The sequence below is a fragment of the Hylobates moloch genome, unplaced genomic scaffold (genome assembly GCF_009828535.3).
Source record: "Hylobates moloch isolate HMO894 unplaced genomic scaffold, HMol_V3 SCAFFOLD_2, whole genome shotgun sequence".
NCBI lineage: Eukaryota > Metazoa > Chordata > Mammalia > Primates > Hylobatidae > Hylobates > Hylobates moloch.
This window is the reverse complement of record NW_026652277.1, coordinates 13,522,701-13,548,264: the sequence shown is the minus strand read 5'-3', so window position 1 is coordinate 13,548,264 and position 25,564 is coordinate 13,522,701. Positions and strand designations below refer to the sequence as shown.

Below are 25,564 nucleotides of genomic sequence, written 5' to 3'. Positions count from 1 at the left end.
CTCGGCCTCCCAAAGTACTAGGATTATAGGTGCGAGCCACCATGCCTGGCGGTTTTATTTTTTATTTTTTGAGACAGAGTCTCCTCCTGTCACCCATGCTAGAGTGCAGTGGTGCAGTTTGGTTCACTGCAGCCTCAACCTCCCAGGATCGATTGATCCACCTGCCTCAGCCTCCCAAGTAGTAGCTGGGACTGCAGGCACACGCCACCACGCCTTGGCTAATTTTTGTATTTTTTATAGAGATGGGGGCCTCCCTTTGTTGCCCAGGCTGGTCTTGCACTCCTGGACTCAAGCAGTCCCACCTCAGCCTCCCAAGTGCTGGGACTACAGGCATGAGCCACTGTGCCTAACCAAGACTCCTTTAAAAGAAATCTTACACAAAAGTCCAGTCCCATGACAGGTAAAAGCTGAGTTGCTGTGGCTGAAGTAGGGGTAGGGCACCCAGAGCCCCACCTGCCCACTTCCTGAGTGCCCTGATCGAGCCTCTCTCTTCCCTCAAGTTAGCAGCTGCAGCCAAATGAAGGGCAAAGCTTGCTGTATGTCAAAACCTTACCTATAATAATAACAACAGTAATACCTATAATAACCATGGCACATGTCCATATTACTCTGTACTTGTGATATGTGTGTGCCGTGTATTTACTATGTTTATTTATTTATTTATTTATTTATTTTTATTTATTTTTTTTTGAGATGGAGTCTCGCTCTGTCACCCAGGCTGGAGTGCAGTAGTCCGATCTCGCCTCACTGCAGCCTCCGCCTCCTGGGTTCAATTGGTTCTCCTGCCTCAGCCTCCCGAATAGCTGGGATTACAGGTGCCCACCACCACGCCTGACTAATTTTTATATTTTTAGTAGAGACAGGGTTTCACCATGTTGGCCAGGCTGCTTTCGAACTCCTGACCTCAAGTGATCCACTTGCCTCAGCCTCCCAAAGTGCTAGGATTACAGGCATGAGCCATTGCGCCTGGCCAGGAATGTATTTACTATGTAAAGATTCATACTTTGCAGATGTTATCTTATTTCATCCATACAACCATGACCTTCAAAGGTAAATCAATGCTATATCATCATTTCCTTCTCTTTTTTTGTGTGTTTGTTTTGAGACAGGGTCTCACTCTGTCTCCCAGGCTGGTGTACAGTGGTGCAATCACAGCTTACTGAAACCTCCACCTCCCTGGGCTCAGGTGATCCTCCCACCTCAGTCCCCTAAGTAGCTGGGACTACAGGCATGCACTACCATGCCCAGCTAATTTTTTGCTTTTTTTTTTTTTTTTTGAGACAGAGTCTGGCTTTGTCGCCCAGGCTGGAGTGTAGTGGCACGATCTGGGCCCACGGCAAGCTCTGCCTCCTGGGTTCACGCCATTCTCCTGCCTCAGCCTCCCGAGTAGCTGGGACTACAGGCACCCGCCACCACGCCCAGCTAATTTTTTTGTATTTTTTAGTAGAGATGGGGTTTCACCATGTTAGCCAGGATGGTCTCGATCTCCTGACCTTGTGATCCGCCCGCCTTAGCCTCCCAAAGTGCTGGGATTACAGGCATGAGCCACCGCGCCCAGCCAATTTTTGTATTTCTTGTAGAGATGAAGTCTCGCTATGTTGCTCAGGCTGGTTTTAAACTCCCAAGCTCAAGAAATCCGCCTGCTTCGGCCTCCCAAAGGGCTGGGTTTACAAACAGCCACCATGCCAAGCCCCATTTCCGTTTTATAAATGAAAAATTAAGTAATTTTCCTTGGGTTACAAGCTAGTCCATGGCAGAGCTGGATGGAACTGTATCTTAATTCTCTCTGATTCTAAAACTTCCAAAATGGTAATGTGGCTCCTTTATGGATCTGGAAGCCTGCAGTCTTGCTGATGTCAAACTTGTTATATTTAAATAAACTAAGATTTTATTGGTCAACACATAGACCTGTCTCCCATGCTATTATATTCTAGTAATTGTGTTAATAACACTAAGTAAAATTAAGATATGTTCTGCCAGTTTCTGTCAGAGAACAGCTAGAATTCACTGGTTAATAATAAAAAAGGGATCCAGGTCTATAAGTGCCTCTGTCATCTTTTAGATCTTTACCTCCCTCTCATTCCCTTTTTTCTAGTTAGCTGCTATCACCAAATTAAGGGCAAAAGGCCAGGTTCTTACAAAAACAAACCCAAACAGCATTAAGAAGAAGCAAAAGGACCCTCAGGACATCCTGGAGGTGAAGGAACGTGTAGAAAAAAACACCATGTTTTCTTCTCAAGGTACTGCAGTTTCACAGTTAACAGTGGGAAAGAGAAACTGTTTCTAAGGGAAATATGTTCTAAACCCAAACCAGCACCCAGATATCAAGCAATTACTTCCATTTCCTCCTATATTGAATACCTATATAGAATTTCTACAGGTGGAACTGATTTTTTTTTTTTTTTTTGATGGAGTCTTGCTCTGTTGCCAGGCTGGAGTGCAGTGGCGCAGTCTTGGCTCACTGCAGCCTCTGCCTCCTGGGTTCAAGCGATCCTCCTGCCTCAGCCTCATGAGTAAGTGGGACTACAAGCGCGCGCCACCGCACCCAGCTAAATTTTTTGCATTTTTAGTATAGATGGGGTTTCACCATGTTGGCCAGGATGATCTCGATCTCTTGACCTCGTGATCTGCCCGCCTTGGCCTCCCAAAGTGCTGGGATTACAGACGTGAGCTGGAACTGATTTTTTTATAATCACATTAAATTGGAATGAAATTGGGCACAATTTGAATACTTGGGAATAGGATTGCTCATTGGATCTTTGTACATATATATATTAGCATAAAGATTTACTTTGACAGAACTAGAATTCCTTTGTTTTAAATTGCCGTATCTTTATTTTTAAAACTCTGAAGTTGGCAATATCATTTTAACATAATTGTCAACATTATTTAACATTGTTGTTATCTGTTATTATCGTCAGCTGCCTATTTGAAGGTGAAAAAGAGATTCTATTTAGTGGTAAAATCTGCCACCACCCCACATTCTAGGCTCAGCTTCTTGGCTCACCTCTGAGAGCTTTTCCCTGCTGGGACCAGCTGGGGTAGGTCAAGTTTGAAGGGCTGGTAGGCAGAGGAGGAGGGAGTGGGAGGGAGTGGAGTTGATGAGGCGCACTGGCTTTCTGAAATTTCTTGGTCACTGCTGCTGTTTGTTCCTTGTGCCCTAGCTGAGGATGAATTGGAGCCTGCCAGGAAAAAAAGGAGAGAACAACTTGCCTACCTGGAATCTGAGGAATTTCAGAAAATCCTAAAAGCAAAATCAAAACACACAGGCATCCTGAAAGAGGTAAGAGCCCAAAAGCTCAAGGATGGTGTTGATGTCTGATGTCCTTCAAAGCCAAGGTGCTAGCTGTAGGACCAAGAATCTGTTGTTTGTTTTATTTTGTTTTTCTGAGACAGAGTCTCAGTCTGTCACCCAGGCTGGAGTGCAGTGGCGCAATCTCGGCTCACTGCAAGCTCCGCCTCCCAGGTTCAAGCGATTCTCCTGCCTCAGCCTCCCAAGTAGCTGGGATTACAGGCGCCTGCCACCACACCAAGCAAATTTTTGTGTTTTTAGTACAGACAGAGTTTCACCATGTTGGCCCGGCTGATCTCTAACTCCTGACCTCAAGTAATCCTCCCGCCTTGGCCTCCCAAAGTGCTGGGATTACAGGCGTGAGCCACCGTGCCCGTACCCAGCCAAGAATCTGTTTTTTACATAAATCTAGAAGTAGGTACATGTCAGTTTGTTTGAGTTTGCTTTGAAGAACAGGAGAATTTCTAATAGATTTTAGCTTTGTCCTTGTCTCTTTACTGAAGAATATCATTTGATTTAACATGACTTAAATAGATATCAATATTATAAAAATGTTTGCATTTTGTTATGGCTGTGAAATTATGTTTAAATGGCTCTACACTGTTGCTCTTTTCTGCCTTGCAATATGCAAAAAGAGTTTTCCCATTCCAGTATTTTTATATTGGCATTTCAAATGCTCTAAATCAGTAGTTAACCCCATCACACCCAAGGACCCTTTTTAATAACAAGTATTTTGTTTTGCTTCTTTATCTTGAAATAAAATTCATAGATAATATGAATTACCTATACTAGTCATTTCAAAAAAATCAATAAATATCCTAATGCAAATAAGAAAAAATGAAAATATTTGTGATAAAGATACAGATTTCATTATGGATTCATAAATGCAGAGGCAGAACTAGCTTAGGAGAAGTAATAAAGTCATCAGAGGCTTGGACCTATCAGTGTAAATGAGCCAGAAATGGAGGCTCACATAGGTTTGTGTCTTGGTAAATAGCATGGACCTATTGCTTTGAGAATGTAGGGCTTTTGTCAGGGGTTGGAGGGGTGTTCAGACAGGGTTTCCATATGTTCCCCAAGCTGGTCTTCAACTCCTGGGCTCAAGCAATTCTCATACCTCAGCCTCCTGAGTAGCTAGGACTAGATAATGTACTTTTTGGGGGGGCGGTTGGGGAGGTTTTGTTTTTTCTGAGACAAGGTCTTTTTCTGTCCCCCAGGCTGGAGTGCAGTGGCACCATCAGGGCTCACTGCAGCCTCGAACTTCTGGGCTCAAGTGATGTTCCCACCTCAGCCTCCCAAGTAGCTGGGACTACAGGTGCATCACCATGACTCGCTAATTTTTTTTTAATTAATTTTTTTTTTTAGAGATAGGGTTTATCAATGTTGCCCAGGCTGGATTGTGTGTGTGTGTGTGTGTGTGTGTGTGTGTGTGTGTGTGTGTTTAAGTAAATAATCCTTAGAAGCCAAAGTACCATTGTCCCTCAGTATACACAGGAGTCTAGTTTTACTCTTGGAATAGTCAACATAGGTTAAAACCATGCACAAATGTTGTAGGGTTGTGTAGAAAGCAGTTAGATTCTAGGGTTTTAATCAGGTTCCCCATCCACACAGATGTCTCATAGAGCACACAGAAGCCAGGCAGGATGAGAAGCAATCCTTGGTTGTGCTAGTGACTGTCGCATGCATTGCAGACAGTGCAGCACCCCTGGTCCCCGCCAGCCGCAGAGGTAGCAATCATTGCAATGAAAAAGAAAGTGCTGCCACCAGTTTTCAAAATATCCCCATTCAGTATCACTACTCCGAATGATCTGCTCTTCCTTTGATTAACAAATAATTAACGAGACAGTTCTGCATCATATCTTTTCACTGGACTTGAAACTCAGGAGAGATGCCAGAGCTGACTCTGCAGCCTACAGAGTTGAGCTCCTCGCCTCTGTGGCACCCGAGGCCCCGGGCCCTCCTGTCTGTGGGGCAGCACTAACCCCATCGCTGCACCCACATTCTGCCACAAGCATCTCTGCCCTCAGGGCTGTTCCCTGATGTTCCGTGCACCCAGGAAACTCATCAGTGGGGGCCTGGAATACCTTGTGTATGTGGAGTCTGTATTAGAACAGTAGAAATAACTGCCTTCAGGCACACACTTGACATACTGATACTGTCATGTTAGGAGTGTTTATTTGTATTTGGTGCTTTAAAAATCACCAAATGGGCCAGGCGCGATGACTCATGCCTGTAATCCTAGCACTTTGGGAGGCCAAGGCAGGCGGATCACCTGAGGTCAGGAGTTTGAGACCAGCCTAGCCAACAGGGTGAAACCCCATCTCTACTGAAAATCCAAAAATTTAGCTGGGCATCGTGGCAGGAACCTGTAGTCCCCACTACTCAGGAGGCTGGTGCAGGAGAATTGCTTGAACCCAGGAGGCGGAGGTTGCAGTAAGGTAGAGATTGCACCACTGCACTCTAGCCTGGGTGACAGCGAGTCTCCATCTCAAAAATAAAATAAAAATAAAAATCACCAAATGCTCTCATGTCCCTTTGTTTTTGCATATTAAGAGCTCATTTCTATGCATCATCATCTTTTGCTTTGCAGCTCATGAGGTGCTATCCAGGGCCCTCTCAAACTTAGCCTGCCTCTTTCTTTCTGTTCTGTTTTGATTATTATCTGCTGAGTCATTTGAATAATCATCAAGTCACTCTTACTGCGCTGCCTGAGTGCATACTGGATTTAGTACCAGGTCTTCCATTATGCCCTGTCATTCCAGGCCGAGGCTGAGATGCAGGAGCGCTACTTTGAGCCACTGGTGAAAAAAGAACAAATGGAAGAAAAAATGAGAAGCATCAGAGAAGTGAAGTGCCGTGTCGTGACATGCAAGACGGTGGGTGAAGGCGGGGGCTGCAGCAACCCATGGGCCCTGTGTGGTGCTTTTGTGACTCGACAGCATGTGGAGAACCTGTGGGATCTGGGGCCCTATCTCGTGATGTGTCAGTTAATTAGGCTGGAAAGCAAAGGGCGCAGGTAGCCCAGGACCTGGCTTCCTGCCTGAACTGGCTGCTGTGCTCTGCTGATGGAGTGTTTGTCAAGGGGATTCTTCTCTCATTTGACCACAGCCCCCAGTTTGGATGGGCCCTAACATCTCTTCCCCTGGACCACTGGGTCTGCGTGGCTCTGACCACTCTTTCTCAGGTTCTGGTGTATCCTTGCTCAGTGTTCTCAGGCCTTGGGACCGTGGTTGAACCCCTTGGCTTCTCATGTTATGATCCACCACTGCTTCCCTATTCCTGGCTCAACCTGCTCTGTTGAGTCTCAAGCCAGAGTATGGATTATATCATCATCTGTGTTTGCAGGATTTTTATCATAAATCTGTTAGAAAAATCTAAGTCCTCTATTCTCAACATTGATTAAACGTGGGAAGAAAGGGCTGGGTGCAATGGCTCACGCCTGGAATCCCAAAGCAGGAAGATCACTTAAGGCCAGGAATTTGAGACCAACCTGGGCAACATCATGAGACCCCATCTCAACAAAACATAAAAAATTAGCCGGGTGTGGTGGTGCACACCTGTGGCTCCAGCTACTTGGGAGGCTGAGGCGGGAGGATCACTGAAGCCCAGGAATCCAAAGCTGCAGTGAGCTATGATCACGCCACTGCACCCTAGCCTGGGCAATGGAGCGAGATCCTATCTCAAAAAGAAAAAAGACAAGAAAGAAGAAACCTCTTGCTGAACACTGTTCCTTCCATTACCATTTGTTCCCATGATCCCTCTGTGGCAAATCAGCCTACTTAATAAACCTGCAAAAGAGATGGAAGTGGTGTAGCTTACCAAGTGCACTTTTCTCTGTCTTATTCCTTTTAACACTTTAGCTCTCCTATGTATTTGGGGGTCAGTTCCGAATCAGCTGCCACCAAAAGTAGGCTTCCTTGAGAAAGTTTCTGTCTTGGAGCATAAGTAAAGATGATTCTTTTAAACGTAATTTTTGGAAGACAGGAAACACAAAGCCACCCTTGCATTTCACCCCAGATGACAGCTCTTACTCTGACACAGCAGTGGACCTGCAGGCGGACTTGGTGGGTTTGTCTCCTGTTGCCGCCATAACAAACGATCACAAATGAGGTGGCCTAACACAGTGCACATTTATTGTTATTTTATTATTTATTTATTTAGTTTTGGAGACAGAGTCTCACTCGCTCGCCCAAGTTGGAGTGCAGCGGCATAATCTCGGCTCACTGCAACCTTGCCTCCCTGGTTCAAGCGATTCTCATGTCTCAGCCTCCTGAGTAGCTGGTATTACAGACATGCACCAAACTGCCCAGCGAATTTTTGTATTTTTAGTGGAGATGAGGTTTCACTCTGTTGGACATGCTGGTCTGGAACTCCTGACCTCAGATGATCTGCCTGCCTCGGCCTCCCAAAGCGCTGGGATTACAGGCATGAGCCACCATGCCTGGCCTCACAGTGTACATGTATTATCTCTTATGTAGATCAGAAGTCTGTGTGGGTCTTGCTGGGCTAAAATCAGGGTGTAGCCAGGGCCGGGTTTCCTGCAGACGGGGCTGCTGTAGGGGAGAATCATCTCCTTGCCCAGCTTCTGAGTCACAGCATTCTTGCCTTTCCTCACTTCCTCCACACAGCCACAGTAGGGTGTGCACGTTTTTGGGGGGCCATTGTCATGCCAGCCTTGGGCTCACCACTCTGCTGTGCACTTTCTGAGGTTGTCCAAGTCCCGAGTTATTGATCAAACTCAGTGTAATTCCCAGAAGTTACATTGCTGTCTCCTGCACATGTTTTGCTGTTCACCCTCCCCCTTCTCATTCTCTTTGGTCCTTCTGAGGATGGAAATTTAAAGTGAATTCCTTAATCCCTCTTTCTTGGCTTTGCTGCTAATAGGGAGTAAGAATAAGCCTATATCTTTTTTATAGATCATAGAAGAGAATGAAAGAGCTGCTGATCAGTCTTTCTAAATAGATCCCAAGCCTCAGCATCCTATATAAGCAAGGGGCCATAATGGCTCTAGCACAGACTAACCGAAGCTATTTAGGGGTTTACAGTATGTTTCCTCTCCTGCCCTTGCTATTGTCATCATGGAACATGTTACACAATAACAAAGTTATTGTGTACTTTATGCTGGATCAGAAATTGGGCCAAATGTGAGAAACGGTGGTATCAGTGTGAGGGAGTCGGGCAATCACACGGGTCACTGTAGCAAGAGGCGAAGGTGGCCCAGTCCCCTACCAAGGGCTAAGGTGGTGATGAGAGACCAGCTGGTCGTGGAGCAGATTGCCCTGACTGCAGCTGAGCATTTGTCCTCAAAGGCTCTTCAACGGAGGTGTGGGTTTTTTGTTGCTCTGTGCAGTGTGCCTACACCCACTTCAAGCTGCTGGAGACCTGCGTCAGTGAGCAGCACGAATACCACTGGCACGATGGCGTGAAGAGGTTTTTCAAATGTCCCTGTGGAAACAGAAGCATCTCCTTGGACAGACTCCCGAACAAGCACTGCAGGTATGAGAATCACCTGGAGCTCTTTGTCCCACGTGGGGATTTTCATCTCTTTTTCCAGAGTCTGTGATTCTGTTCCCTTGGAACGTTGGATGATCATTTCATGCCTTCTTATAGCTGCAGGCTACCCTTAGGACTCGAGCTGTTAACTGAAATCCCTGGAAGGAAGGGACCCTACCCTTTCACTGCTGTCCCCAACACCTAATATAGTGCCTGGCCCATAGGGGGTCCTCAGAAGTGTTTGTTGAATAAATAAGTGAAGAATCATAGGGTGGGGTGGTGAACACGTGTGTTTGTTGGGGGCTAGGATGCACATAATATTTTTTTCCTCTCTCTACTCCACAGTTATTTGATCATTTTAAATGTCTTTAGCTTGTGAGGACTGCTATTCTTCAGTATCCAAGGGGCATTTGTCCCAGGACAGCACTCTTCCCCACGGGATACCAATATCTGTGGATGCTCAAGTCTCTGATATAGTGTCATATTTGCATATAACGTGCACACATCCTTCCATATACTTTAAATCATCTCTAGATCACTTAGAATACCTAATACAATGTAAATGCTGCAAATAGTTGTTGTATTATTTTTTTCTTTCCTTTTTTTTTATTATACTTTAAGTTTTAGGGTACATGGGCACAACGTGCAGGTTAGTTACATATGTATACATGTGCCATATTTGTGTGCTGCACCCATTAACTTGTCATTTAACATTAGGTATGTCCCCCCCAAAGGCCCTGGTGGGTGTTTTCCTCTTCTCTGTTCAATTTGTTTGTACAAATGAGGTGTGGTTTTTGTTTTTTTTGTCTTTTTTTTTATTTTATTAAATCCTGTGTGTGTGTGTTGTGGTGTTTATATAATATATGTAATATATATATGTGTGTATTATATATATTTTTTTTTTTTGTGGTAAAATTTAAGGACACGGCCAATTGTACCTGGATTTTGAATGTAAAGTCCAGGCTTTTGAATGTACATTGCACCCATTAAGTAATTTCTCCTCCCTCTCCCCCTCCCACCCCTCAGTGTCTATTATTCTACCTTCTGTGTCCTTGCATACACATTAGCTTCCATTTATAAATGGGTATGTGCAGTATTTGACTTTCTGTTTTTGAGTGTTTTCACTTAGGATAATGGCCTCCAGTTCCATCCACATTGCTGTAAAAGACATGACTTCATTCTTTGTTACGGCTGAGCAGTATTCCCTTGCGTTTATGTACCACCTTTTCTTTATCCAGTCATCTCTTGATGGGCATTTAGGTTGATTCCATGTCTTTGCTATTGTGACTAGTGCTGCGATAAACATACATGCGCAGAAATCAGTATACCGATATCTTGTTCTTTAGGTAGATACCCAGTGTGGGATGGCTGGATTGAATGGTAGTTTTATTTTTAGTTCTTAGAGAAATCTTCATATGTTTTCTATACAAGGTTGTGCTAATTTGCATTCCCACCAGTGTGAGCATTCCCTTTTCACCACATCCACGCCAGCATCTGGTTATTTTTTGCCTTTTTAATAATAGCCATTCTTACTGGTATAAGATATCTGATGATGAGTGTTTTTTCGAATACTTTGGACCCGCAGATGGGATGGTTGAACCCACAGGTGTGGTGGGCTAACTGTGTGTGTTGTAAGGGTCTTTTGTTTCTCTTTTTACTTTTGGGGGCAACGTCAGATACGGAGGCAGAGCTGCCGTGTTTGACAGTCAAGGAACATCATTCACGTAGAATACGACGATGGCACCTCTGGAGCTGGGTTAAGGAACCCTCCCTGGTGCAGCATGCTGCCATCGCAGGTCCATCCAGTGCCCTCCCCGACTCATTCACGTGCTCTTCTTACCCATTCTCCCTCCATCCCATCCCTTCACACCATCCTCAGCCATTCTCCAATGGTTGCTGTGATCCTCTTGTTAATTTTCTTGTGAATGTGTACTGCTTGCTATGCAGCCATTTTTATTTCACATAGGTGGTACAGAATTAGATGTGTCATTTGATTTTGTTTCTCACTCCGCTCTGTGTTTGTAGGATGCGTCTGTGCCCGCTATGTTCATCGGGTCTGCTGTTCCTAACTGATGACAGTACCCAAGGCAGCACCCATCACATTTCACCTGCGTGCACCCTACACCCTCCCCACACATGTCCCCTGGCCTCAGCCCCTCAGTGCTTTCACCTCAATGAGTTCTTATTCTTGTCAAGAGCTCTCACTGGGATAGTATCACTGCCTTTTTGTGTGCTTGCTTATTTTCATTTGTTGTTTACTTCCTGGAATTCATACTTCACTCTCACTTCAGATTCTCCAGGGTCGATCCAGAGATCCGAGGGAGGGAGCCAGGAACCCGGGCCAGTTCATCACTTTACCAGGAGCTGGCTTGCCAATTTTTCACAATCTAGATTATAATTTTTAAGTAGTTATTTATATATTGATACTTGACTTCTTTCCAAAATAGATGACTAAAAATGTCATTATAGCAAGAGCTTACGGAAAACATTAGAAAAATTTTAAAAAAATTCTGTTCATTAAGTACAGGGCACAAATGGAAGGGCACAATGCCTTTCAGCCTCCAGATGGCACTGTGATGTTAAGAACCATGCTTTTTCTGGACTTGTCAGTTGCTTTTTTTTTTCCTTCTTTTTCTGAGATAGGGTCTCACTCTGTCATCCAGGCTGGAGTGCAGTGCCATGATCATAGCCCATTGCAGCCTTGAACTCATGGGCTCAAGCGATCCTCCTGCTTCTGCCTCCTGAGTAGCTGGGACTACAGGTGTGCACCACTACACCCAGCTAATTTTTTTAATTTACTTTTTTACAGAGACAGGGTCTCACTATGTTGTCCAGGCTGGTTTCGAACTCCTGGGCTCAAGTGGGCTCAGCTGCCCAAAGTGCTGGGATTACAGGCCTGAGCCACCATGCTTGGCTAGTTCTTGATCTAGAACAGAAGTCAGCACACATTGCCTATAAAATGTCAGTGGTGAATATACAGGCTTTGTGGGCCAGATGATCCGTCACAGCTCTGCTGGTGCAGCCTGAAAGCAACCATAGATAATACACAGGCAACTGGGCACAGCTGCGTTCAAACTGGTGATGTGCTGGATTGGGGTTGTAGTTGGCTGACTCCTGACTAGAATAGTGATTTTTTTTTTTTTCACAGTTTTATCATTGATCTACATATAGGCTACCAGAGTTCTCTCCATTGATACTGAACCAGTCTGTAGAGGTGGAAGGTGATGGTTGGGAGGCTGTAAGGGCTAAGGCCACTGGCGTGCCACCTTTCAGGGCAGGAATTGTGATACGGTTTGGCTGTGTCCCCACCCAAATCTCATCTTGAATGGTAGCTCCCATAATTCCCACAAGTTGTGAGAGGGACTCAGTGGGAGGTAATTGAATCATGGGGCAGGTCTTTCCCAGGCTGTTCTCATGATAACAGATAAGTCTCATGAGATCTGATGGTTTTATAAAGGAGAGTTCCCCTGCACATGCTGTCTTGCCTGCTGCCATGTAAGACATGCCTTTGCTCTTCCTTCGTCTTCTACCATGATTGTGAGGCCTCCCCAGCCATGTGGAACTGAGTCCATTCTACTTCTTTCCTTTATAAATTACCCAGTCTTGGGTATGTCTTTATTAGCAGCATGAGAACAGACCAATATGAATAGACTCTAAGCTAGGTAAGGGGAAGGGGAGACAGGCAGAGCATCCCCACCCCACCCCAACCCTCTAAAATCCAAGGGAGCTGGCAGACATACTTCTTTGGTTTTATTATATGTCTTCTCTCTTTCTCTCTCTTTTTCCCAGATTAAACTTTGTAGGAAATAAGTTTTCACCATAGTGTTCACATCCCTTCTCAGGGTGGAAGTCACCCACCATTTTAAAAACGAGAGCAAGAAGAGCTGGACTTGGTGATTCATGCTTGTAATCCCAGCACTTTGGGAGGCTGAGGCAGATGGAACACTTGAGCCCAGGAGTTCAAGACCAGCGTGGGCAACATAGTGAGACTCCCCATCTCTACAGAAATTTAAAAATGAGCTGGGCATGGTGGTGTACACCTTTGGTCCCAGCTACTCAAGAGGCTGAGGCAGGAGGATCACTTGATCCCTGAAGATCAAGGCTGCTGCAGTGAGCTGTGATCGCACTACTGCACTCCAGCCTGGGCCACAGAGTGAACCCTGTCTCTAAAAAAATAAGAACAAAACAAGAGTCCCTGGGCCCTTTGAATAAAAAGAGAGTAAAGAGGCTGGGCGCAGTGGCTCACGCCTGTAATCCCAGCACTTTGGGAGGCTGAGGTGGGCAGATCATTTGTGCCCAGGAGTTTGAGGCCAGCGTGGGCAGCATGGCAAAATCCCATCTCTCTAGAAAAAAAAAAAAAAAAAAGGAAAAGAAAGTGAGTAAAGGCTTTTGGGTTATAAAGAGAAAGGGAGAAGGATGATCCAGACTAGAAAGAAGATTATTCCTTTCTTAGCTCAACCTTTTTGCTCCAAAAAAAAGAGGAGAAAGGGGCCAAACATAGATTGTCTTGCACCAGAGGGCCAGCTCCTTAAATCTGAGTCTCATCCCAACCACCATCAGTTGTAAAAACCAAGGGTGCATTCATTACCTGCAGCGCGTGGATCCCTGTGGTGCCATCATTTGAAGCTCCATCTCTGAAGCCTCTAGCTTTGTAAGGACCTACAGACCACTTCCCAAGTCATTGCAGGTTTATTTTTGTCACATTCAAGCATAACCTCAGATTTGGCATACAATACGAATGTCACTTTGAACAGCTTCTCCTTGAATGGGGGCCTACTTTCCCCAGGGGAAGTGAGCACGGTCGTCTTTACATGAGTGGGCCTACACCACCCTGCTGAGTAAATCCATCTGTTCTATTTCAGTAACTGTGGCCTCTACAAATGGGAACGGGATGGAATGCTAAAGGTATGCCATTTGCGTACTAATTTTTGACTCCTTTTAGTGACCCGTGCCAGTAATGTTGAACCATCTCCTATTAAAATATTTTCATTTTTCTAGGAAAAGACTGGTCCAAAGATAGGAGGAGAAACTCTGTTACCAAGAGGAGAAGAACATGGTAAATTTCTGAACAGCCTTAAATAACCCGAACTTCAGACATTTTCCCACAGGCTTCCTGGCCTCCTGTGACTCTGGAAAGCAAAGGATTGGCTGTGTATTGTCCATTGATTCCTGATTGACGCCGTCAAAAACAAATGCTTGTTAAGCCCATAAGCTTTGCCTGCTTACTTTCTGCCACTGGGTTGGTTTGATACCACATTTAACATTGACATTTAAGTGGAAAACCAAGTTATCATTGTCTTTTCTCAGCTCAGTGTGGATGATTGCATTACTTCATTCATTGAAGTTTTTGCCCAAAAATTGGAAGGTAAACAGAGAGCTATGTTTCTGTATCTTTTGGTTATAGAGTGTTCACTTCTTTATCATAACAAAATTCTAGTGTTTATACAAACACCCAGAGGCAAAAGAATTAATTTAGCTTAATTCTTACTCCAGGTAAGTTGCTTAACTTCTGGGCTTCAGTTTTCTCATCTGTAAAATCAGGAAGATTGGACTGAGTGATCCTGAAATGTATTTTTAGCACTGGATTTCTACAAATAATAAAACTTTTTCCCATCTAGATAATGATGATCACTCCCTTTAATATAGTCAAGCCAGATTTCTTCATTCAATTCTGTTATCTCTGTTTTACTCTTTGAAATTGATCAAGCCACTGAACCACTTTGCATTTCAGCTTATATAGAGAGAAAGAAGGCTGTCTGCTCTTACATTATTGTGGAGCCCTGTGATAGAAATAGGTAAAATCTCATTTTATTTTTGTAAATTTTTTTTATTTTTTACGACAGGGTCTCGCTTTGTCACCCCGGCTGGAGCGCAGTAGTGCGATTGCGACACACTGCAGCCTCGGCTCCCCTGGGCTCAAGCGATCCTCCCACCTCAGTCTCCCAAATAGCTAGGACTACAGGCATGCATGACCAAGCCCAACGAATTTTTGTATTTTTTGTAGAGATGGAGTTTTGCCATGTTGCTCAGGCTGGTCTCAAACTCCTGAGCACTAGCAATCCACCCACCTCTGTTTCCAAAAAAAAAAGAATGAGAGGTCAACCCCTATGCAAATTACCACAGCAAAGGTTTCATTCAGGAGATTCTTCTGTCTGGGCAACCTGGGTTTCCAAATATCATTTGACCTAAGTGAATGTTGATACCAGCTAAAGATTGGGTAAATTGGTTGAATTATTGTATTGAAGCTTGAGCTCTAGCTAAAAGTAATTTAGGTTTCCCCTAAGATGTTATTATGTTAGGGACATTACACTTTTGGGAGGTTGTTGTGGGAGATGGTTGATTTAGGTTTTCAAAAGCTAGAAATAAAATTTACATATCTTAGATTTCATAAAACTCTGCTCTGATTGGGTGGAAGGTACTGTATCTAACTTGTGTTCCTCCTAAGGTTATATCCTAATAACTATTCTTTTAGGAGTATACTTCTACTTTATAGAAGGTTGCTTTTCAATTTTTTCTAAAGAAAGGAATAAAGTATTTATTAATAAGAACCAGAAAGCACTTGAAACTGATGTTTTTAATGGCTCATTTAGGGTAGATTTATTTATCTCATTAACTTAAAACAGCTATGTGTATGAAATAGGTCACAACCGAACTTGAACACCAGGTTGGTGTCTGAGCAATCCCTTTCTTATGGGAAAAACAATGTTCTTGTTTGAACAGAGGGTATCATTGCAGTCCGTATTGACTTGTATATTGTTATATAAGTTGTATAATATGCTTATAAAGGCTGAGGGCGAGCTGCATCTGGATGCCTTTTTACAATTTGATTTTAACTTTTAAAATAAATTTAAAACATAATTGTCACTTCTTAGTTTTGCTCAATCTTGGGGGACTTTGCTTTGAGGTGGTCTGTGCATGTGCTTTCTTAGCATATTTGAGGATGAGAAGCAGTCGGTAGGGGTGGGGTAGGGAAACTTGTTATTTTATTTTACTTATTTTTTTGAGACAGAGTCTTGCTCTGTCACCCAGGCTAGAGTGCAGTGGCGCAATCTGGGCTCACTGCAACCTCCACCTCGCGGGCTCAAGCAATCCTCCCACTTCAGCCTCCCAAGTAGCCGGGACTACAGGCGTGCGCCACCGTGCCTGGCTAATTTTTGTATTTTTAATAGAGAAGGAGTTTCACCATGTTGCTGAGGCTGGTCTCAAACTCCTGGCCTCAAATGATCCACCTGCCTCAGCCTCCCAAAGCACTGGGATTACAGGCATGAGCCACTGTGCCCAGCCTAATCCTGCCTTCCTTATCAACCTTTATGAAATGCTTTCATGCAAATCCAACATACGTATTTTATTTTTCTTAACCTGTCATTGGTAACGTAGGGATTAAATGTGTAATCACAGGCCACCGGCACAGGTAAGTACACAGTGATCTGAACTAGCAAACAACAACCGTGTCCTTCGAGGAGAACCTGGTTGATCTAAATTTTATAATCTTCACAATAGATTTTGTTTTTCTTTTTACTGTGCCTTTTTCTGTTTAGAGGAAATAAATGGCTTTCTAAAGAAAACCATCTTTGTCTCGAGTTTTGTTAAAATAAATTTTCCCTTTCCAAACACCAAAAGGAAATCTGAAGTATTTTAGATACCAACCATCCTGAATAGCAAATGAGGAACTTCTGAATAATAAGTGTGGAATTTTCCCCAAAGGGAACTTCAACATTCAAAGCTTCGGGCGGACTGATGGATAACAAAGTTGACAGGAAGAGATTGCATGGATTGGGTTTCTGTGTAGAAGCTGATAAAGTCAGAAGTAAAGCTTGATGTTTGTAGCAGGTGAAATCATACCTAATGACATTTTAGAAAATCTGGAGCACAAATCTGTTTGCGTAAGTATATCTCTAGTAGCAACCCATTAGGTGCAAAATAGACTTCTCTGATCCATGGCTAGAGATTTGGAAATAATACAGCTTTCAAGAATGATGGGTGAAATCTGGCTGGGCGCGGTGGCTCATGCCTGTAATCCCAGCACTTTGGGAGGCTGAGGCCGGTGGATCACCTGAGGTCAGGAGTTGGAGACCAGCCTGGCCAACGTGGTGAAACCCCGTCTCTACTAAACATACAAAAATTAGCAGGGCATGGTGATGCACACCTGTAAGTTGGTTAAGTAATTTGGAAATAAGATCTGAAACAGAACTGGAACCAAGTCTGTGGGAACGTTGCTTGACCAAGACTTCTATAGTAGGTTTTTGGTTTTTTTGGAGTGTCCCTCTTGCCCAGGCTGGAGTGCAGTGGTGTGATCTCGGTTCACTGCAACATCCGCCTCCCAGGTTCAAGCAATCCTCCTGCCTCATCCCCCCTAGTAGCTGGGATTACAGGCACGTTTATAGTGATATTTTTTAAATCAACTGTGTTAAAGTATAAATTTCATACAGTAAAAGGCACATATCTTAGGTGTACAATTGGCTACATTCAGACAAATGTATACATCTGCATAGCTGCACCACAAGCAAGATACAAGACATTGCCATCATCCCAAAAGGCCTGTGCCTCTTCCCAGCCCCAGCCCCAACCCATCACTTATCTATTTTCTGTCACTATCGTGTAGATTTGTCTTTCCTAGAGTTTCACATACACTGAGTCATACAGGACACACTTCGGCTTCTTTCACTGGGCATAATATTTGGCAATTCATGTTGCATGGATCCATGGTTTATTGTATTGTATGAATATGCCCCAGAATTTATTCACCTGTTGGTGGGCATTTGGGTTGGATTTCCAGTTTGGGGGTGTCCTGAATAAAGCTGCTATAAATATTCAGGTGTAAGTCTTTCTGTGGCTATGTTTTTGTTTCTTTTGGGTAAATATCTAGGAATGGAATTTCTAGGTTATGTGTTAAGTATATGTTAGCTTTGTAAGAAACTGCCAAACTATTTTCCAACAAAGTTGTACCATTTTCCACACTAACTAGTAATGTACGAGAGTTCCACTTACCCAACTTCCCCACCAATATCTTTTTCCTCTTAGCCACTCTGATAGGGTCTGTGGGACAGACCCAGGCTGAGCAATGGATGAAAGGAGTACTCAGACAGGTATGCAGTGTAAGAACAGCTAGGGGGCTGTGCGGCTCTAGGGGCCAAAGTGCAACAGTGAGAAGCTGGAGCTGCTTGCTTTTATTCAGTGCAGGCATAATGCAGAAAGCCTGGAGCAAACACAGTCTGTGGGTAATTAACATTTACTGTTCCCCTTTCAAGGAACGTTTGTGCGCCTGATCAAAGTTGGTCAACATAAGTAAACAAACCTGTTTAAGATAAATTCCCCTACACTCCCTTGTACCTACTCCTTGCCCTCTGCCTCAGGGTTAGAGAACAGCTGCCTTCAGCTATTCTCCCCCGAAGCTTTGCAGAGCCTTCTGACCTTTCCAAAAGCCTGTTTCTTTCCCTGTAGTTTCTCCCACCACTCTGACCAATCTCCTACAGATAGATGTGTAGTAGAATCTCATTGTGATTTTAATTTGCATTTCCCTGATGACCAATAGTATTGAGTATCTTTTCATGTGCTATTGACCATTTGATGCCTTTTTTGGTAAACTGTAACATGTTTTTCTGTATTTTGGGAATCGGAATACCTCCTTTTATTGGACTTTGCAGATACTGTGATTTTTAACCCTGCATCAAGCAAGCCTGTTGGCACCATTTTCCCAGTGACATGTGCTCATATTGTGTAGCTGTCACATACTGGTAATTTTCACAATGTTTCAAACTTTTTCATTATTATTACATCTGCTATGGTGATCTGTGATCAATGATCTTTGATGTTACTATTGTAATTGTTTTGGGGTGCCAGGAACTGTGCCCATATAAGTAGCAAACTGAATCGATAAATGTGTGTGCTGACTGTTCCATCGACCAACCATTCCCCCATTTCTCTCCCCTCCTCAAATCTCCCTATTGCCTGAGACACAACAATATTGAAATTAGTCCAATTAATAAACCTACAAGGGCCTCTAGGTGTTCAAGTGAGAGAGTCCTGCATCTCTCACTTCAAATCAAAATCTGAAAGTGATTAAGTTTGGTCAGGAAGGCACATTGAAAGCTGAGATAGGCTGAAAGCCACTCCTCTTGCACCAGTTAGCCAGGTTGTGAATGCAAAGGAAAAGTTCTTGAAGGAAATTAAAAGTTACTCCAGTGAACACACAAATGATCAGAAAGTGAAACAGCCTTATTGCTCATATGGAGAAAGTTTTAATGATTTGAGTGGAAAACAAGGCCCTAACTTTCTTCAATTCCGTGAAGGCTAAGAGAGGTGAGGAAGCTGCAGAAGAAAAGTTGGAAGCTAGCAGAGATTGGTTCATGAGATTTGATGAAGATGCTGTCTCCTAATATAAAAGTGCAAGGTGAACAGCAAGTGTAATGTAGAAGCTGCAGCAAATTATTCAGAAGATCTAAGATTATTGATCACGGCAAACTTTTTTTTTTTTTTTTTTTTGAGACTGAGTCTTGCTCTGTCACCCAGGCTGGAGTGCTGAGTGGTGCGATCTCAGCTCTCTGCAACCTCTGCCTCCCAGGCTCAAGTGATTCTCCTGCCTCAGCCTCCCAATTGGCTGGGACTACAGGTGCACACCACCACGCCCGGCTAATCTTTTGTATTTTTAGTAGAGATGGGGTTTCACCATGTTGGCCAGGCTGGTCTCAAACTCCTGACCTCAGGTGTTCTGCCTGCCTTGGCCTCCCAAAGTGCTGGGCGCCTGGCCCACTAAACAGATTTTTAATGTACACAAAACAGCCTTCTGTTGGAAGAAGATGCCATCTAGGACTTTGATAGCTAAAAAGAAGTCAATAGGCTGAGGCAGGAGAATGGCGTGAACCCGGGAGGCGGAGCTTGTAGTGAGCCAAGATCACGCCACTGCACTCCAGGCTGGGTGACAGAGAGAGACTCTGTCTCAAAAAAAAAAAAAAAAAGAAGAAGAAGTCAATGCCTGTTTTCAAAGGACAGGCTGACTCTCCTTTTGGAGACTAAGACCACTGGTGACTATAAGTTGAAGTCAGTACTCATTTATTATTCCCCAAATCCTAGAACTGGTAAGAAGATTTATGCTAAATCTACTCTGTGCTCTATAAATGGAAAAATAAAGCGTGGATTGGAGCACATCTATCTACAGCATGGTTTATGGAATACATTAAGCCCACCGTAGAGACCTCTTGCTCAGAAAACGATTCCTTTCAAAATGTTGCTGCTTGTTGACAATACACCTGGTCATCCAAGAGCTCTGACAGAGACGTACAAAGAGATGAATGTTTTCATGCCTGCTAATACGACCTCCATTCTGCAACCCATGGATCGAGAAGTCATTCTGACTTTCAAGTCTTATTTTTATGACTTTTTAAAATTTATTCTTTTATATTTAGATGGAGTCTTGCTCTGTCACCCAGGCTGGAGTGCAGTGGTGTCATTTCGGCTCACTATAACCTCTGCCCCCCAGGTTCAAGTGATTCTCTTGCCTCAGCCTCCTGAGTAGCTGGGGTTACAGACACCCACTGACACTCCCGGCTAATTTTTGTGTTTTTAGTGGAGACTGCGTTTCACCATGTTAGCCAGACTGGTCTGGAACTCCCGACCTCACGTGATCCACCTGCCTCAGCCTCCAGAGTGTTGGGATTACAGGTGTGAGCCACCACACCCCAGCCACATCTGCAGTGACTTTCTAAAGGACATGCTACACTATTTTTTTCAGTAATGATTTCAGGATACCATTCTAATTGTGTAAATCACTTTAGTTTAAAAGTTCTGTCTCTAGCAGTTAAGGGATTTGTCCATAAGCAAATTTGTTAAATATGAATGTTCTAGTCTACAACTGATGGTTTTGATATACTCTGTGATCTTACAATGTACTAACACTTTTTTAAAAAGTTTTGCCACTTTCCATATTATCTTGAGTTTTGTAATTAAAAATAGTTTGAATACACATGGTTTAAGATGTTTAAAGGACAGAGGAATATAACACAAAATATAAATATAGAATATCTTGCCCCTCAGTGCCCTACTGTTCTGTACTGAGTGCATGAAAAATTACAATTGAGAACATGAGCTAATAAAATCATAAGCTAGTACTCCAGACCTCAGTGCCTCGGAGGAATGGGATCATCATCTTTATTTCTGCAAGTCTTTAACTTGGGGGTTTACACACTAAATGATCCAGACTCACTAGTGTGTTATTTGAGACTCAAAAGTATTATTAGAGTGTCTAAACTAATGAGACATTATCTAGAAAAATGTTCACTTTTGTTTGCGTGTGAAATCAGGGTTCTTTTCAGACACATCCCCTTCAAACATTGCCATTCCTGTAGGAAGGTGTTTTTTTTTGTTGTTTTTTGGGTGTTTTTTTTTTTTTTGGAAAGCTTTACAAAAACTGCTTAACTATAAATTAACTATACAGGTTTTTATTCGTGGTAGAAAGTTGGTTTAATAACTAAACCAACTGGCATTAAACCAGGCATGGCATCCAACCAGGAGGACAGTTTTTTTTTTGTTTTTTTTTTTTTTTTGAGACGGAGTCTTGCTCTGTCACCCAGGCTGGAGTGCAGTGGCGCAATCTCGGCTCACTGCAAGCTCCGCCTCCCGGGTTCACGCCATTCTCCTGCCTCAGCCTCTCCGAGTAGCTGGGACTACAGGCACCCGCCACCACGCCCGGCTAATTTTTTGTATTTTTAGTAGAGACGGGGTTTCACCGTGGTCTCGATCTCCTGACCTCGTGATCCGCCTGCCTCGGCCTCCCAAAGTGCTGGGATTACAAGCGTGAGCCACCGCGCCCGGCCGACAGTTTTGTGTGAATACAGTGCAACCTTCCTGGTGTCACTGGCTGAACAGCCTTCAGGGCTGACTCAGGATCTGAGCTAGCAGCAGGCTAAGCTTGCACTCCTGCCCAAAAACGTATCACTGGTCAAAAATAAATTCTAAAGTTTTTTAAAAAATAAAAATGGTCAGCACAGTGTTCCTGGCAGAAAAATAAATAAATAATAAAAATGGAAAAAAGTTCATATACTTAGATGTGTACATATCACTCGAAGGAAACTCAAGACAATGGTGATAATGGTTTCTTTCAGCAGACTCAGGAGGGACTACCTTTCTACTGTATTCCTTTCTGTTCTTTAAAAATATTAAACCTGGCCGGGTGCAGTGGCTCACGCTTGTAATCCCAGCACTTTGGGAGGCCGAGGCGGGCGGATCACGAGGTCAGGAAATCGAGACCACGGTGAAACCCCGTCTCTACTAAAAAAAATACAAAAAAAATTAGCCGGGCGTGGTGGCGGGCGCCTGTAGTCCCAGCTACTCGGAGAGGCTGAGGCAGGAGAATGGCGTGAACCCGGGAGGCGGAGCTTGCAGTGAGCCGAGATTGCGCCACTGCACTCCAGCCTGGGCGACAGAGCGAGACTCCGTCTCAAAAAAAAAAAAAAAAAAAAAAAAATTAAACCATTGGTGTGCATTACCTGTTAGACTATTTTTTTTTTTGAGATGGAGTCTCGCTCTGTACCTGTTAGACTATTTTTAATTTTAAAAAGCCAAGATAATGTGGAAAGTGAATAAAACATTTTTAAACATTTATAATTTTAAACATTATAAGATCACAGAGTATATCAGAGTTCTCAATTGTAGACTAGAACATTTGTATTTAACCAGTTTGTTTTTAGAGAAATCCCTTAAAGGCTAGAGACAGAAGTTTTTTTAGAGACAGCGTCTTACTCTCTTGCCCAGTCTGGAGTGCAGTGGTGTCATATAGCTCACTATACCCTCAACCTCCTGGGCTCAAGCAATCCTCCCACCTCAGTCTCCCAAGTAGCTGGAACTACAGGCATGTGTCATCATGCCCAACTAATTTTTAATTTTTTTTTTTTAGAGATGGGATCTCACTATGTTGCCCAGGCCAGTCTCAAACTCCTGGGCTCAAGTGACGCTCCCACCTCGGCCTCTGAAAGTGCTGGGATTACAGGTGTGGCTCACCACACCCAGCCTTTTAAATTATGAAAAACTTCCCAAAGAATTAGAAATAATTGGCGGAAAATGAATTAGAAATAAAATAACCCAACTCAATGTAACTGATAAAAACCACATAAGTTAAAAAAATTTTTTAATCATTCTGTGGCTCACAAAACTTATCACCTCCTTCTAAAAAATCTAAATAAACAAAGGCACATGATAATAAATTGTAAAATCTCTCCTGGAACACACAAAAACTTTGTTTTTTCCTTGTACCTTTAACCTGCACTGGGAAAATGAAATTCCAAAGTATGCAAAATTGGTGAATAAAAATGAGTGACAGATATATCCTTTGACAAATTTGTTTTCAACCACTTAGCTGGAACCCACTAAGAACTATAGGAAAGTAATGAAAGAACAGAAAAGCCCAAGCAAAAGAAGCCCCAAAGGCCACACTTTTGACAAGGCCAGTCTCCAAAATACAAACTGCCCTGTTCTAATTTCCTGTGAACTGTGGCTGTCCAGACCCAGGTCGCATTACCTCTGTTATGCTTCTCCTGCCCAAGGAAATGACCGCAGCTGGCATTTGGTGAAGGAATTCTGGACTGAATTTGAAAACCCTGAAGTATAATGGAGCCCTTGTTAAGGATGGGGGTAGAACAAGGTAATGGAATTCTTATTCAGCTCCTTTCTGCCAAAGTTCTGTATCTAGAGCCACCATGCTAAGCATGAGCAGGGAAGAGGCAACAACAGGCTGTTTTACTTTTTTAAAGCAAGCCACTGGTTTTTGACATCTGAAAAGCCCCGCATTCCTTCCTGTGGACACACAACAGGCAGGTGGTGCATGGTGTGGCTGTGAATCAATTTATCGGTTGACATCCACCTGATCACTACCATGCAGCAAAAGCAAAAAACGCTTTCTGCCCTCTACCTACCTCAGGGCCCAACTTGGCATCCAACCAGAAGGTCAGTTATGTGCAAATACAGTGCACCCTCCCTAGTATCGCTAGCTGAACAGCCTGCACACCTGACTCAGGATCTGAGCTAGCAGTGGTTAAGCTTTCACTGCTGCCCAACTATCAACCCCAGTTGGCAGGCTCACCATCCACTTGGTAACTGATCTAGAGATAGACACATGTTCTCAAATTTCATTTTTTCTTTTTCTTTCCTTTTTTTTTTTTGTTTAGATAGGGTCTCACTCTGTCTGACAGGCTGGAATGCAGTGGTCTGATCATAGCTCACTGCACCCTCAAACTCCTGGCCTCAAACAATGCTCCTGCCTCAGCTTCCCAAAGCACTGGGATTACAGGTATGAGCCACCACACCTGGCCTTAAAAGTTTTTCTGTTATACCAGTCTCTTCCCCTGCTAGAACATTGCTTACTGAAAGCTGCATGACACTTTCAAGGAGGTTTGTGGAGAGCTGCGGGTTCCTAAACAGCCTTTCTGTTTAGCCAGGCCTGAAGGCAATGGGGTAGGTGGTAGAAGTACATGGATCACATAGCTAGGGTCTGCACTAGGAACCTGGTTAAGTCTGACTTGGTTAAATTTAATGGAGCTAGAGGTAAGATTTGCCGTCTGAAAAGACACCATGAATAGTGTATATTTCAAACACCCCTGTCCCCTACCCAGGACTTTTCTGGTCTTAATTTACTTGCTTTCAGAAAGGATTGGCAAAGATGCCCAGCAATAGGAAGTGTCAGGCCTCTGAGCCCAAGCCAAGCCATTGCATCCCCTGTGACTTGCACATATACATCCAGATGGCCTGAAGTAACTGAAGATCCACAAAAGAAGTAAAAATAGCCTTAACTGATGACATTCCACCATTGTGATTTGTTTCTGCCCCACCCTAACTGATCAATGTACTTTGTAATCTCCCCCACCCTTAAGAAGATTCTTTGTAATTCTCCCCACCCTTGAGAATGTACTTTGTGAGAGCCACCCCTGCCCGCAAAACATTGCTCTTAACTTCACCGCCTATCCCCAAACCTGTAAGAACTAATGATAATCCACCACCCTTTGCTGACTCTCTTTTCGGACTCAGCCCACCTGCACCCAGGTGAAATAAACAGTCATGTTGGTCACACAAAGCCTGTTTGGTGATCTCTTCACACGGACGCAAATGAAATTTGGTGCTGTGACTCGGATCGGGGGACCTCCCTTGGGAGATCAATCCCCTGTCCTCCTGTTCTTTGCTCCGTGAGAAAGATCCACCTACGACCTCAGGTCCTCAGACCGACCAGCCCAAGAAACATCTCACGAATTTCAAATCCGGTAAGCAGCCTTTTTTTACACTCTTCTCCAACCTCCCTCACTATCCCTCAACCTCTTTCTCCTTTCAATCTTGGTGCCACACTTCAATCTCTCCCTTCTCTTAATTTCAATTCCTTTCATTTTCTGGTAGAGACAAAGGAGACATGTTTTATCCGTGGACCCAAAACTCCGGCGCCGGTCACGGACTGGGAAGGCAGCCTTCCCTTGGTGTTTAATTGTTGCAGGGACGCCTCTGATTATTCACCCATGTTTCAAAGGTGTCAGACCACGCAGGGATGCCTGCCTTGGTCCTTCACCCTTAGCAGCAAGTCCTGCTTTTCTGGGGGACGGGCAAGTACCCCAACCCCTTGTCTCCATGTCTCTACCCCTTCTCTGCTTTTCTGGGGGAGGGGGAAGTACCCCTCAACCCCTTCTCCTTCCCCCTTAGCAGCAAGTCCCGCTTTTCTAGGGAAGGGGCAAGTACCCCAACCTCGTATCTCTGCACCCCGATCCCTTATTTCCGTGCCCCAATCCCTTATTTCTGCACCCCAACCTCTTA

At 43.9% G+C, this 25,564-nt stretch overlaps 1 protein-coding gene across 2 annotated transcripts in view; it reads left to right on the top strand.

Moving 5' to 3' along the window:
- Positions 1-15,702, top strand: part of MCM10 (minichromosome maintenance 10 replication initiation factor) — a 49,013-nt gene extending 33,311 nt beyond the window's left edge. For both annotated transcript variants that reach the window (XM_032159954.2, XM_032159865.2), the window contains exons 15-20: positions 2,096-2,240; positions 3,165-3,283; positions 6,055-6,168; positions 8,643-8,788; positions 13,648-13,690; positions 13,784-15,702. In XM_032159954.2, coding sequence (XP_032015845.1) covers positions 2,096-2,240; positions 3,165-3,283; positions 6,055-6,168; positions 8,643-8,788; positions 13,648-13,690; positions 13,784-13,867 — 651 coding nt within the window. In that variant the 3' untranslated portion in view covers positions 13,868-15,702. The remainder of the gene's footprint in view (positions 1-2,095; positions 2,241-3,164; positions 3,284-6,054; positions 6,169-8,642; positions 8,789-13,647; positions 13,691-13,783) is intronic.
- The last annotated feature ends 9,862 nt before the right edge of the window (positions 15,703-25,564 follow it).